The sequence below is a fragment of the Phocoena sinus genome, chromosome 1 (genome assembly GCF_008692025.1).
Source record: "Phocoena sinus isolate mPhoSin1 chromosome 1, mPhoSin1.pri, whole genome shotgun sequence".
NCBI classification, from domain to species: domain Eukaryota; kingdom Metazoa; phylum Chordata; class Mammalia; order Artiodactyla; family Phocoenidae; genus Phocoena; species Phocoena sinus.
The window spans coordinates 81,462,023-81,477,957 of record NC_045763.1 but is presented as its reverse complement, the minus strand read 5'-3'; the positions used below and the strand labels follow the sequence as shown (position 1 = coordinate 81,477,957).

Genomic DNA, 15,935 nt, shown 5'->3' with positions numbered 1-15,935 from the left:
AAAGTGATATACTAACTGTGGAAGACAGTTTGGTTGTTTTTCAAAAAATTAGAGTTATGATATGACCCAGCAATTCCAATCCTAGGTATTTATCTAAATAATTGAACGCAGGGACTGAGAACAGATTTTTTTTTTCTGCTTCAGATGCTTTTTATTTATTTTTTTAAAACTTTTTATTTTGGGGGCTTCCCTGGTGGCGCAGTGGTTGACAGTCCGCCTGCCAACGCAGGGGACACGGGTTCGTGTCCCGGTCCGGGAAGATCCCACATGCCGCGGAGCGGCTAGGCCCGTGAGCCATGGCCGCTGAGCCTGCACGTCAGGAGCCTGTGCTCCGCAACGGGAGAGGCCACAACAGTGAGAGGCCGGCGTACCGCAAAACAAACAAACAAACAAAACCTTTTTATTTTGTATTGGAGTATAGTTGATTAACAATGTTGCGTTAATTTCAGGTGTACAGCAAAGTGATTCAGTTATACATATAGGTGCATCTATTCTTTTTCAAATTCTTTCCCATTTAGGTTGTTACATAATATTGAGCAGATCTCCCTGTGCTATACAGTAGGTTCTTGTTGGTTATCCATTTAAAATACAGCAGTATGTACATGTCAATCCCGAACTCCCTAACTATCCCTTCCCTCCACCCTTCCCCCCTGGTAACCACAAGTTCCAGAACAGATTTTTACAATTTTTATAGCTGCATTATTCACAATAGCCAAAAGGTTGGAAACAACACAAATGTTCATCCGTGGGTGAATGGATAAACAAAATGTGATATATATATACAAATGGAATACACAGCCTTAAAAAGGAATGAAACTCTGATACTTGCGACAACATGGATGAACTTTGCAAACCTTATGCTAAATGACGTAAACCAGACACAGGACAAATACTGTGAGTTCACTTATATGAGGTACCTAGGATAAGCAAATTCTTCGGGAGGGAAAGTAGAGTCACCAAGAGCTGGGGGAAGGATTAAGATTTCTATTCAATGAGAATAAGCCACAGTATCCTGAGAGGCATATATTAAAAAGGAATTATAAACTTCTGGGGAAAAGGAGAGGAGGGAAGGTTGGGGGCCCTGGCGATCCATTGCTTGGAGCTCGGCTTAGCCAGTCTGGGGGGGGTCCTCCGGGGACCGGTGAATAGGCGCTCGGCTCTGAGGGCCGGCGGGGAGGGGAGAGAGGGCAGCTGGGACGGCAGCTGGGGAAGGTGGGGACTGGGGCACGTTGCGTCTCACAGGGAGGAAGGGACGGGAGAACGGGGACCCCGCGGGGAGAGGGGTCAGGGTGGCCGTGGGGAAGTGGTTGAGATTCCCAGCCGAGTGTCGGGCGGCAGCGGACGGGCGCGGCGAGGTGTAGGACCGCCGGCGCGACCCCGACCGCGACCCCAGCCCGCGCGGCTCCTCAGCCGCCTTCGCGTCAGAAGGGGCGGGCGAGGCCTGAGGCGGCTCCGCCTCTTGAGGGGCCGGCTGGCGCACTCTTGTTTTGCTTTGATAGCTCCTGGAGCCCCACGTGTTTACTTTCAAGTGTGTTTCCCTGCCGGGGCGGGAGCTGGTGGCCCGCGCGCGTGTAGCCGCGCGTCCACAGCGACGCGACCTGCAGCCCCGCGGGCCCGGTGCCGGCGCCCGCGCTCGGGTCTCGGCCACTCACCCGGCCGGAAGTCTTCCGCCCTGCGCCCACGAGTCTGGGGTGGGCTTTCTCGGATTTAGGGAACATCACGGGGGTATTTTTTCTTCAGACCCAGATTCGGTTCCTGCGGGAACTTCCCGGCCCCGGGTTCCCCGGGGACGTGGTGGAGATCAGGCGCTCCGACTGTAAGGACCTCTCGGCCGAGACTCGGGGTATTAATTTGTTCCCACGTTCGTTCTCTTTCTTAGTCAAATTCCCTGCAGTCATTTGTGATGGTTGGTTTTTCCAGTGAATGTTGGTCTGAATCTTCACTGATTAACGGTTTCTGGCAAATCAATATTTCGTATCTGGGTTTCTGCACTTTTGAAATAAGTATATTTCTGAGAGTAAAAATTGTAAGAGATAACTAATAGATCTGAACATCTTATACAGTAAGGATTATAGAAGGTAAGAAGATGCTAAATTGTCACTAAAATAATTAGGTAAGGTGCAGGTCATTTCAACAATCAACAAATTATGTAGTTACAGAAACAGTTTAAATATTTTAACAGTGATTAGTTAGAGCAGAACCAAGCACTTATAAAAGGAAAACATAATTTTATACCACATGCTGAAACTAGAACTTTGTAAAAAATAATCTAATGTGGAAACTTAGAAAATCTGACTCTAAACCTAAAACTTAAAATTAATCCAAAATCTATCATCTCCTACAATAACAAACTCATATTGAAATATGGTAACGTCCCTTGTAGGACCTATGTTTAGAAAAATATATTTATTTACGTAATTCAAGTGCCGAATCCTACGGTCTTTTAGAACCTTCATGATTTGATTACGTGAATCCTGAATTAGAAAAACAAATCACATTTTTAAACTGAATATTAAAGATTGGGGGGTAAAATTTTAAGCCTCAGAATTGACGGAAAATTATTTTTATTTAAAATTATTTTTATAAACTGAACATTGCTAATGTATTTATTCCACAGTGAATTGTTATGGACCATCTGCTATGTATCAGGCACTGTTCTGGGTTATAGGAATACATTAATGAGTAAAAAGTCCCTGCTTCCTCTACAGGGAGAAAGATAAACAACTGAACAGTTATAAATTAGTGCTGTGAAGAAAAATAATGCAAAGTATAGGGATGGAGTATTTTAGATAAAGGAGGTTTTCTTTCGTAGAACTGCATCACAACTAAAATATATACATAATGTTTTTATTCTGGACCCAAACAAGTTATTTTCTCTTTTATGCCAGAACTAGGAGTCAAATCAAAAGTTCTCTTGAAAATATTTGCTGTTTATATAGGAGGTTTTTAGATTAATTTATGAAATATTTTTTTTTCGGAAACAAATATTTTTAATTTGCAGTTTTATTGTTTTGTTTGCAGCTTCTTTTAGAATAAAGAGTTCAAACATGTGCGTGTCAGCCTTAAGAGTTTCTACTTAAATTCTGAGGTACCATATAAAAGTGGTCTGGAATGTTTTAATTTGGAAAACTCTTTTTGTTGTTTAAAATTATATAATTTTCCTAAGACTAGAAAGGGAATATTTTATTTGTTACTTTTTGTATAATATAGAAACATGATTGGCATTTTAATTTATACTTTATCGGGTAATTGTTTTCAGCTTCTGAAATTCTTTACTTAAATAAGTTGTTAAAGACTCCAGTTAGCAATTTCTGAGTGACTCCCTTCTGCCTCCCACCCTGTTATCCTAGGCTTCGATTGTCCGCATAATTAAATTGTTTTAGACATTTATAGAACCATGCTAATTTGTTTCAACTTTACTGTTTCTTTTTGTTGGTGACTAACCGATTAATAAATTGAGAAAAATGAAGAGGACAACTAAGCTAAACAGGTGGAAAGGGGAAAAGCCCAATAACTAAACCAATGAAAAACCCCACAGTATTCTGATAAAGTAAGAACAGTCCTAATGTAATCAAATTTAGCCCTCTTGTTAGTAGCATTTTGTCAAGGGGTGCATGTGGAAGCGTTCTTCTTTCCCCCACATACTTCCATGTGTGTTTCACTATCACATCAGGGAGGACTCAAAATTGAAGGGACTGGACTTCCCTGGTGCAGCAATCAATCAATAAATAGGTATATACATACATACAAACATACATACACACACACTGCTCTGACTTGGTAATATGGATTTCTCCACGAGATGGCGCTCATATAGTGTCTGATTTTAGTTTCCATCCTAAGGAAAGCTTTGCAATATATTAACTATCACAGAATAAATAGAAATGTGATTTTATATTTTTTGGTATGTGCGTCTGATTTCATGTTTTGTCATATAGAATCTTATATCATGTTTCATAAATTAGAAAAAAGTTGAGTTGTAGTGTTGATGTGCAGGGGGAAGAATTACAAAGTATGTATCTGTAGAAATAATTCTACTCTCTCCTGTTAAATTTGAGGCTTTGTTCAGCCCTAGATTTTTGCTATATTCCCAGGTAGCCAGTGCTGAATGTTTTTATCCTTTACATTTAGATAACATCTTTGGATGTAAAAATTATCTTTTTAAAAAGGAATGTAAACATTTATATATACATTAGGTAATATAATGTAAACATACATATATATGTTAAACTAGTAAATTTGTTTATTTTGATAAATTCAAACATATATTAAAAAAAACATTGAGGAACTCCACGTACCTATTACATAGCTTTAGCAATTATCAACTCATTGCCAATCTTGTTTCATCAATAACCCTCAACATTTCTCTCTTTATTTTGAAGCAAATCTACTCTATCCCTTGATTTTGAAGGAAATCCCTGCATATGTATACAGTACATTGTTATAAACACACACATTCATAATAAAATGCACTATCCTAACTCGAAAATAATGGTATGAACAAAATATTTTAGGAGCCCGAAGGAGCCATTAATTCTGCTTTTGGGTAATTCAGAGAAAACTTGGAAGAAGAAATGGCGTTTGACCTGTGCCATTAAGAATGGGTAGGAATTTGTCAGGTGGAGAATGGAAGAAAACACTCTTAAGCATTGGTGCAGAATGAAGAGAGGGGTACATATGTGAATATGTATGAATGAGTGGAGAACAGAGAATAATGTATTTGAATATTTTAGCACTTTGGAGGAAGTTATAAAAGATGTTGCTGAAAGGCTATCTGTCATTATTTTGGGAAATTAATGATTACAGTTTATGGATCCAGAAATTTTGTTTCTACATCTTTGTAAATAGAATATAAACTACTTTTTTTTGGGTATTTTTTAGATTTGTGACAAAGTCCAGTTTTTAACAATGCTGAAATCAAATGACTCCTTGTTTTCCTTGGATAATTTGTTTTTTGAAAAAACAGATGAAGCTGAAAAGTAAGTCTGCTTTAAAGAATGATAACAGTATATTGCTTAAGGGTTTTTGATTTTTAAGGCATTTTAGTTTTCTCTCTGGTAAATTTATAGATAAAAAATGAGAGATCAACAGAATGGCATTTCAGGTATATGCTTGGTAAACATGGAATTCAGATATAAAGGAGTAACTGAAGTTTAACATGTTACATGTTACAGTTTTAAAAACAGAGTAGATTCTTGTCTATTTGGCTTTCATTCGTTTGCATTTCTGGTTTGTTCAGATTATTTTTGGCTAAAGTAAAGACTGAAAGTAATGGTCAAAGAGTAGCTCAGGACAAGGAGTGATGATGGCACCTTTTGGAAACAGAAAGGGCAGTGTGCCAAAGGCCAAGTGTGATAGGCAGATTCAGTGAAGGCAGGAAGTAGGGGTGGAAATAAAGATGTGGTACCAAAGGAAGTATGAATGGGGAATAGGGAGTCTGTTAAATACTGGCTTTTATGGATTTTCACATGTGAATCACTTTAATTCTAAGTTTTCTATGTATTTGTTCTATCGTATTACCCTTTTTAATGAAGCATTGAGTAAATTATTTACTGCTTCATTTATTCTTCCATTCATTCAAATATTAGTTCAAATATTGACTGAATGCTGAAAGGGATATAAAAAGAATGAAACAGACTTTTACTTTAAAAAACTTAAAGCCTATTTGAGGTTAAATACACATATAGAAAGGTCATTCATAAATAATGTGACCATGTAATTCAGACTGGGACACTTTTGAGAGTGAAAGAGTGCATTCAAATGAAGCAACAGGTGTTAATCAAGACTGACCTGGGCAAATTTGGAACATATGGTTGCTCTTCTAACAATACAAAAAAAAAGTGCAAAGCAAATTATAAGCATATATTCATGCAAAGAAATTTCAGATTTGGAGAGAGACTTGGGCCAGACTGTTTAGGTCAGGCTTTATGGTAGTTGGGGGAGACTTCAGGCTTTGAAGGACTGGATAATTCTTTTTTAAAAAAAATATTTATTTATTTATTTGGTTGCACCGGGTCTTAGTTGCGGCAGGCAGGCTCCTTAGTTGCAGCACGTGCGCTCCTTTGCTGTGGTATATGGACTCTTAGTTGCGGCATACATGTGGGATCTAGTTCCCTGATTTTGTGAATGTAAGATTAGAAATGGATTTTGAATGAGCATATGCTCTGCTGCCTAAAACAATGCCTGGCACATAGTACTCAGTAAATAATTGCTGAATTGATCGATGAATGAAAAAAAAGCAGTTGAACTTCTATAGTTCGATATAGAGGTAGTGTCGGGTATAGGGGCAAGCCAAATAAAGAAAATAGTTTTGAACAAAGATAAGGAGGGACAGAATGTATTATCTGTTTGGTATACAAGTAGTTCACTTTGGTCTGTACTATAAGGGACATGTAGGAGAATTGAAACTGTAACATGACCTAAGGCCTCTAGGTAGTTTGGTGTTACTTAGAAGCCACTGAAGGATTTTGAATGGAATAACATGAAAACAATTCCAAATTAATGTGATAGGAGTATATGAAATATAGAGAGAAAGCCCAGAGGCAGTGAGGTCAATTAAAACACTATTGTTCTCAATCAGACATAAGTTGCTTAGAGCCTTGATTAGGATAGTGCTAATGGAAATACAAGGAAGCGATGTATTCAAGAAGCTTTATAAGGAAGATGCAATAAGAGACATGGATATAGTGGGTAAAAGACTGTACTATGGTTTAGATTCTGGGTGATGGGGAGAATGATGACACCTCTGGAAAATACGGATATCAAGGAAGATTTGATTTTATGGGGAGGCTGAATAGAGAGCTAGATGTGTACTTTTTGTATCTTGTTAATGTCTTTCTTGGATTTTCAGGAATAGTCTCTGTGCAGAAAAGAGTTAATATACCAGGCCCAAACCACTATCTTTGAAAAGGCCTACTTGTAAGGTTGTCCTCTGGCTGGAGTCTGAGAACTTAGATTTTAGGAAGATTCCTACCATTAACTTATAAATTGGCTCACTGTGTAAAAACTGTTTATAAAAATAATGTGATTTAGGGCTTCCCTGGTGGCACAGTGGTTGAGAGTCTGTCTGCCGATGCAGGGGACATGGGTTCGTGCCCCGGTCCGGGAAGGTCCCACATGCCGCAGAGCGGCTAGGCCCGTGAGCCATGGCCGCTGAGCCTGCGCGTCCGGAGCTTGTGCTCCACAACGGGAGAGGCCACAACAGTGAGAGGCCCGGGTACCGCACCAAAAAAAAAAAAAAAAGGTGGTTTATAATGAACATCTGCTCTTCTGGGAATCTGGAATTTAGGTATGTGCCAGAGAGGGATGCCTACATGAGTAGCCTAAAAACCCTGGGCATTAAGTCTCTAATGACTTCCCTTGTTGGCGACATTTCACGTGTGTTGTCACAACTTGTTTTGGGGGGAATTAAGCACATCTTGTGTTACTCTAGTGGGAGAGGACCTTTGGAAGCTTGTGCCTGGTTTCCCCTAGACTTCACCCCACAGTCATGAGTAGGACTATATGCTGAGTCCTGTAAGTCGTCTTAGGGAATCATTGACCCTGGCGGTGATATTGGGGACTCTGTGACATCGTCCTAAATTTCAGTTGCTTTGGTGTATTGTCAGACAATCTGTCAGACATTGTCAGGTGATGTGTTGCAGATTTTTGATTTAGAAAATAGAGCTGTAGTAGCTATGTTTGAGGTGCTGTGAGAGGCAGAAAATTGAAAGACTGGGCCTCTCACTTCTGGGAGTTTAAAATTCTAAATAAAGAGAGAAGAAAAAATCATAAAATCCTTGGGACTTGGCTTAGACAGTTTATGTGGTATTCTTCTCAACTTTATTTTGTTACCTAATGCTTATCTTTTTCTTCTAATGAAGGACAAGCCAACTTTGGTTGGAAAGGAAACATTAAAACATTATATATTAATAGGATCACAGCTGAACGATAAGGAACGGTAGTTAACAATGCAAACAGTGTGACAAAAATTTCATCAATTACTGTAGGTTTACAAAGTGATTGTCAGTTTCAACTGTTTTCTTGGATTTTCCATGGTTATAGATGGTTCTGGACCAAGAATATTTGGGTTAAGACATTAATTCGTAATGTTTTAGGAGTACTCCATAATACCAATACTGGTGTCATTTACACACTTGTGACCCATGATTAGATGTCAGGTGTATCATCAGTAATTTGTTACTTGTATTGGTTAAGATGCTAAAGTTTCAGAATGATTTACTACTTTCTTTTTTATATTGGAGCAGATTTAAGATTCCTGTCACAAGCATTTGAATTGGAGAAAAGAAAATGGAGTTATAGCCATTATTTAGGTAGAATATCTCACATAGCAGTGTCATTAATCACATGACACACAAGGAAAAAAGAATGCTGCTATATAGGGATAAGTCAAAGTCACTGCAGAAAGGTAGTATATTAAGTTTAAGAGTCTATAATTGAGTAATGTTTCATTAATAAATACATAGTTTCTTTGTTTTTTCTTAAATAAAATTATTTTATTTTATTTTTTATGGCTCTGAAAATTCACATTTTAAAAAACACATGTGGAGAGGTATTACAAAACATTTAAGGTAGCCCATGATTACATTTATTTGTTCATAGGCTGTGTAAATCTTTTTTTTTAAATTTTATTTACTTTTTTATACAGCAGGTTCTTATCAGTCATCCATTTTATACACATCAGTGTATACATGTCAATCCCAATCTCCCAGTTCATCACACCACCATCCCCATCCCCCCGCCGCTTTCCCACCTTGGTGTCCATACGTTTGTTCTCTACATCTGTGTCTCAATTTCTGCCCTGCAAACCGCTTCATCTGTACCATTTTTCTAGGTTCCATATATATGCATTAATATACGATATTTGTTTTTCTCTTTCTGACTTACTTCACTCTGTATGACAGTCTCTAGATTCATCCACGTCTCTACAAATGACCCAGTTTCATTCCTTTTTATGGCTGAGTAATAGTCCATTGTATATATGGACCACATCTTCTTTATCCATTCATCTGTTGATAGGCATTTAGATTGCTTCCATGACCTGGCTATTGTAAATAGTGCTGCAATGAACATTGGGGTGCATGTGTTTTTTTGAATTATGGTTTTCTCTGTGTATATGCCCAGTAGTGGGATTGCTGGGTCATATGGTAATTTTATTTTTAGTTTTTTAAGAAACCTCCATACTGTTTTCCATAGTGGCTGTATCAATTTACATTCCCACCAACAGTGCAAGAGCGTTCCCTTTTCTCCACACCCTCTCCAGCATTTGTGGTTTGTAGATTTTCTGATGATGCCCATTCTAACTGCTGTGAGGTAATACCTCATTGTAGTTTTAATTTGCATTTCTCTAATACTTAGTGATGTTGAGCAGCTTTTCATGTGTTTCTTGGCCATCTGTATGTCTTCCTTGGAGATATGTCTATTTAGGTCTTCGGCCCATTTTTGGATTGGGTTGTTTGTTTTCTTAATATTGAGCTGCAGGAGCTGTTTATATATTTTGGAGATTAATCCTTTGTCCGTTGATTCGTTTGCAAATATTTTCTCCCATTCTGAGGGTTGTCTTTTTGTCTTGTTTATGGTTTCCTTTTCTGTGCAAAAGCATTTAAGTTTCATTAGGTCCCATTTGTTTATTTTTGTTTTTATTTCCATTACTCTAGGAGGTGGATCAAAAAAGATCTTGCTGTGATTTATGTCAGTGTTCTTCCTGTGTTTTCCTCTAAGAGTTTTATAGTGTCCGGTCTTACATTTAGGTCTCTAATCCATTTTGAGTTTATTTTTGTGAATGGTGTTAGGGAGTGTACTAATTTCATTCTTTTACATGTAGCTGTCCAGTTTTCCCAGCACCACTTATTGAAGGGACTATCTTTTCTCCATTGTATATCCTTGCCTACTTTGTCACAGATTAGTTGACTATAAGTGCATGGGTTTATCTCTGGGCTCTCTATCCTCTTCCAATGATCTATATTTCTGTTTTTGTGGCAGTACATATAGTCTTGATTACTGCAGCTTTGTAGTATAGTCTGAAGTCAGGGAGTCTTATTCCTCCAGCTCCGTTTTTTTCCCTCAAGACTGCTTTGGCTATTCAGGTTCTTTTGTGTCTCCATACAAATTTTAAGATTTTTTGTTCTAGTTCTGTAAAAATGCCATTGGTAATTTGATAGGGATTGCATTGAATCTGTAGATTGCTTTGGGTAGAATAGTCATTTTCACAATATTGATTCTTCCAATCCAAGAACATGGTATATCTCTCCATCTGTTTGTATCATCTTTAATTTCTTTCATCAGTGTCTTATAATTTTCTGCATACAGGTCTTTCGTCTCGCTAGGTAGGTTTATTCCTCGGTAGTTTATTCTTTTTGTTGCAATGGTAATTGGGAATGTTTCCTTAATTTCTCTTTCAGATTTTTCATCATTAGTGTACAGGAATGCAAGAGATTTCTGTGCATTAATTTTGTATCCTGCAACTTTTCCAAATTCATTGACTAGCTCTAGTAGTTTTCTGGTGGCATCTTTAGGATTCTCTATGTATAGTATCATGTCATCTGCAAACAGTGACAGCTTTACTTCTTCTTTTCCAATTTGGATTCCTTTTATTTCTTTTTCTTCTCTTATTGCCGTGACTAGGACTTCCAAAACTATGTTGAATAATTGTGATGAGAGTGGACATCCTTGTCTTGTTCCTGATCTTAGAGGAAATGCTTTCAGTTTTTCACCATTGAGAATGATGTGTGCTGCGGGTTTGTCGTGTATGGCCTTTATTATGTTGAGGTAGGTTCCCGCTATGCCCATTTTCTGGAGAGTTTTTATCATAAATGGGTGTTGGATTTTGTGAAAAGCTTTTTCTGCATCTATCGAGATGATCATATGGTTTTTCTTCTTCAGTTTGTTAATATGGTGTATCACATTGATTGATTTGTGTATATTGAAGAATCCTTGTGTCCCTGGGATAAATCCCACTTGATCGTGTTGTGTGATCCTTTTAATGTGTTGTTGGATTCTGTTTGCTAGTATTTTGTTGAGGATTTTTGCATCTATATTCATCAGTGATATTGGTCTGTAATTTTCTTTTTTTGTCGTATCTTTGTCTGGTTTTGGTATTGAGGTGTCCTTCCTTGTCTCTTGTAACATTCTTTATTTTAAAGTCTATTTTATCTGATATGAGTATTGCTACTCCAGGTTTCTTTTGATGTCCATTTGCATGGAATATCTTTTTCCATCTCCTCACTTTCAGTCAGTATGTGTCCCTAGGTATGAAGTGGGTCTCTTGTAGACAGCATATATATGGGTCTTGTTTTTGTGTCTATTCAGCGAGCCTGTGTTTTCTGGATGGAGCATTTAATCCATTCACGTTTAAGGTAATTATTGATATATGTGTTCCTATTACCATTTTCTTAATTGTTTTGGGTTTGTTTTCGTAGGTCCTTTTCTTCTCGTGTTTCCCACTTAGAGAATTTCCTTTATCATTTGTTGTAGAGCTGGTTTGGTGGTGTTGAATTCTCTTAGCTTTTGTTTGTATGTAAAGCTTTTGATTTCTCCATCGAATCTGAATGAGATCCTTGCCAGGTAGAGTAATCTTGGTTTTAGGTTCTTCCCTTTCATCACTTTAAATATGTCATGCCACTCCCTTCTGGCTTGTAGAGTTTCTGCTGGGAAATCAGCTGTTAACCTTATGGGAGTTCCCTTGTATGTTATTTGTCGTTTTTCCCTTGCTACTTTCAATAATTTTTCTTTGTCTTTAATTTTTGCCAATTTGATTACTATGTGTCTTGGCATGTTTCTCCTTGGGTTTCTCCTGTATGGGACTCACTGCGTTTCATGGACTTGGGTGGCTATTTTCTTTTCCATGTTAGGGAAGTTTTCAACTCTAATCACTTCAGATATTTTCTCAGGTCCGTTCTCTCTCTCTTCTCCTTCTGGGACCCCTATAATGCGAATGTTGTTGCGTTTAATGTTGTCTCAGAGTTCTCTTAGGCTGTCTTCATTTCTTTTCATTCATTTTTCTTTATTCTGTTCTGCAGCAGTGAATTCCACCATTCTGTCTTCCAGGTCACTTATCTGTTCTGCCTCAGTTATTCTGCTATTGATTCCTTCTAGTGTATTTTTCATTTCAGTTATTGTATCGTTCATCTCTGTTTGTTTGTTCTTTAATTCTTCTAGGTCTTTGTTAAACTTTTCTTGTATCTTCTCAATCTTTGCCTCCATTCTTTTTCCAAGGTCCTGGATCATCTTCACTATCATTATTCTGAATTATTTTTTTGGAAGGTTGCCTATCTCCATTTAGTTGTTTTTCTGGAGTTTTATCTTGTTCCTTCATCTGGTACATAGCCCTCTGCCTTTTCATCTTGTCTGTCTTTCTGTGAATGTGGTTTTTGTTCCACAGGCTGCAAGATTGTAGTTCTTCTTGCTTCTGCTTCTTAATAAATACATAGTTTCTGATGTTATATCTTTATTAACATATATTCATACTTTTATATTTTATATAGCCATCCAGACAATGAAAAATCTTTGGATTGGTTTCTGCCACCTGCTCCATTGATTTCGGAAATTCCAGAGACTCAAGCATTAGAGGAAGAAATGGAAAATCATAATCTGTTAGGTAAATTGTCCCATATTTTTTGGGAAGCCAAACCCATTCAGCTCATGTCAATGTAAAAAAGTCTAATATTGAAATATTAATTATTTTATTTTAATGGAATAAAATGAAAGTTAGAGACCCATTCAAAATAGTGCTTAGCAAATCTTAAAATCTGAAACATTTTCCCTCTCCATACTTACATATACACACATATGTATATTATATGCATAAAATATGCTATCACACACACCTGTTATATTGTTCTGTGAATTTGTTTCCTCTTACCATTAAAATTGTCAGTGCTATTTAGTTTTTGCCTTACCCTTTACTAAAGGTAGGATCCTCTCATTTAGGGAACCAGATTCATGAAATATATTGAGTGAAAAAAACAAGATGCAGATTATATATAGTTTGTTACCATCTTTACAAAGCTAGAAAACCAGCACACTCAAACAGTATATGTAGTCTAATGTGATATTGTTGATAAAACTGATCTTTAAATTGAGTGGTAGGTTCATGCATGTACATTTTATTATTAAGCTTCATAATTTTTGTATATTTTATATATGAAAATACATATTATATACTCTTGTATGTACCAAATAATATGTAAAATTATTACATATATAGAATATGATAATTCTCTTATATGTTATAATAGAACACCCATATATAATACGTATTTGTAGTAGTATAGTATGTACACCTAAATGATAAAACAAATTTAAGCCATGGGCTTCCCTGGTGGCGCAGTGGTTGAGAGTCTGCCTGATGATGCAGGGGACACGGGTTCGTGCTCCGGTCTGGGAAGATCCCACATGCCGTGGAGCGGCTGGGCCCGTGAGCCATGGCTGCTGAACCTGTGCATCCAGAGCCTGTGCTCCGCAATGGGAGAGGCCACAATAGTGATAGGCCCGTGTACCGCACAAAAAAAAAAAAAAAAAAAAAAAATTTAAGCCCTAATGAGGCCTCCAGACTCCTTCCACACCTTTCAAAGATGCTTATAAATTCTCTGTAAAGACACCTTTAAAATTCTGTCACCTTGATGAAAGCATTCCTTTATCTTGATTTTAGAAGCAAGATTACAAATTTAAAAGCATTGTGTCATGTATTTTAATACTGAATCTATTCAGTAACATTTTATATGATTGGTCGCTGTACTTTTGTGTACAAATTATTTATATAAATTTTTAAATCTTCATAATTACTTATATAATTATATCATTTGTAGTATATAAATACTTAAACATTATAATTATGGTTATTTCTGTGGGTCATAAATTAAACCTATTTTATAATGTAGGTTTCATATACATTTCAAATTTAATTTCATTAATTCTTAACTAATTTCTGAGTATCCTGTAGTGTTATGATATACCATAAGAGTAACAACTACCTGTATTTCAAAATCACATATAGTATTACAGATTATCTTGTTATATTCATATTTACCTAGTAAGCTGTTTTGAAAAATTTTATTAAATTTTTCTATCATTATTTTGAAAATTTGTTTTCCAGGAGAACATGTAGTAATTAAAATATTCCATTTTTGTAGGTCAGAGAAAGAGGTCAAAAATGTTACCATCAAATTTGAAGATCACTAATGAAGACACAAATTATATTTCACAAACACAAAAATTCCAATTTGCCTTCCCTTCTAATGAATATGAAGAAGATGATCTAAATTTTGGAGGGGCAGGTAACAATGACTTACATGTTGCTGGCAAGCTGACATATGGTTCTTCTCAGAAATGGAAAAATCACACTGGCACTGAGATAGCACTTGAGAAAAATTTTCCAGATGATACGAAGTTAATTAATTTTGCACAAGATAAAGGAGAGAGCACGTCAGCCTTCTGCAAGAGGTAATTAATTAAATGAAATAAATAATATTCAATGATAAAGTTGAATATTTATGTGTATGTCCAGACGTATGAAGTATGGTAGAATCTGAATGAGAAAAATACCAACAACAAATTGAGTCTACCAGGGACTTCCCTGGTAGTCCAGTGGGTAAGACTCCATGCTCCCAATGCAGGGGGCTGGAGTTCGATTCCTGGTTGGGGAACTAGATCCCGCACACATGCCGCAACTAAGAGTTCACATGCTGCAACTAAGAAGTCCGCACACCACAACTAAAAGATCCCTCAAACTGTAACTAAAGATCCTGCATGCCCCAACTGAGAGCTGGTGCAACCAAAATAAATAAATAAATATTAAAAAGCAAACAAAGAAAAAAACCAAACAGAGTCTACTATGTACTAGACACTGTTAACTGTGGGATTCTAGCCATAGGTTCTTGCCTTCAGAGAACTTACAGTTTATTGAGGGAAAGGCAGATAGTAAATAAAAATAACTGATTGCATACTTTTTGCACCACAATTATTTTGATGAGATATATGGTTAGAGCAGAGGTTCTCAAACTTTGTTTTCAGGACCCTTTTACCCTTAAAAATTACTGAGGATTCCCATAGAGCTTTTGCTTATTTGGGTTATATCTATTGATATTTAACCATATTATAAATTAAAATTATGGAAAAAAGTGTTATGGAAATTGTTTTGATCATATGAACTCTCTGAATCTTGACCACCATTTGAGAACTGTTGTTAATATGAGGTCCTAATCTGCTCTGCACAATCAGGGAAGACTTTCCTGAGGAAATGGTATTTAAGCTTAACATTAAGGAGGAATAGAATCAAGCTGAATGCAAATGAAGAAGGAGAGTGTGCCAGGCAGAAGGAATAGTATGTGCGAAAGTACTAAGGTAACGCAGAGCTTGGCTTATTCTTAGAAATTTTTCTTTAGTTTAAGTAAGAAAGAATGCTAAGAGATAAGGTATGGAGGGGCCAAGTCATTCAGAGTCTTGTAGGCCATGAAACACTTTGTACATTTAGGCAGTGCTTATTAAACTGTGGCCCATGAACTCTCTGCATCAGAATTACCTGGAGTGCTTGTTAAAAATTTGGATTCCTGCTTTCTACCTTAGACATATTGAATCACAATCTGGATAAAGGTGGGGATGGGACCCAGGAATCCAAATTTTTAACAAATTTTCTAGATGATTGTTATGCACACTAAAGTTTGAGAACCATTGTTCTAAGGTCCTGGGTTTTAAGCAGAGGAGTAAAATTAGATTTTCTTTTTTATTTAGTGTCCATTTTGGCCACAATCTGATAAATTAGAAGAGAGCTAGAATACATTGTGAAGGGTCACTTAGGCTATTTTATTAGTGTAGGTGAGAGAAGATGGTAGACTGACCTAGGACTGAGATAACAGGAATGAGAAAGTTCAAAGTTTTTTAGGATATAGAATTCCCACAGGACTTAAATGACATTTGGATATGAGACCTGACTCCTAGGT

General features: G+C 36.9%; 1 protein-coding gene across 1 annotated transcript in view; it reads left to right on the top strand.

Annotated features, from left to right (window-relative positions):
• Nucleotides 1–4,893: 4,893 nt before the first annotated feature.
• The window catches only part of HFM1 (helicase for meiosis 1), a 126,117-nt gene continuing 115,075 nt past the window's right edge, over nt 4,894–15,935 (top strand). Inside the window, 3 exon segments of the mRNA XM_032614876.1 lie at nt 4,894–4,979; nt 12,483–12,595; nt 14,130–14,439. Coding sequence (XP_032470767.1) covers nt 4,909–4,979; nt 12,483–12,595; nt 14,130–14,439 — 494 coding nt within the window. The 5' untranslated portion in view covers nt 4,894–4,908.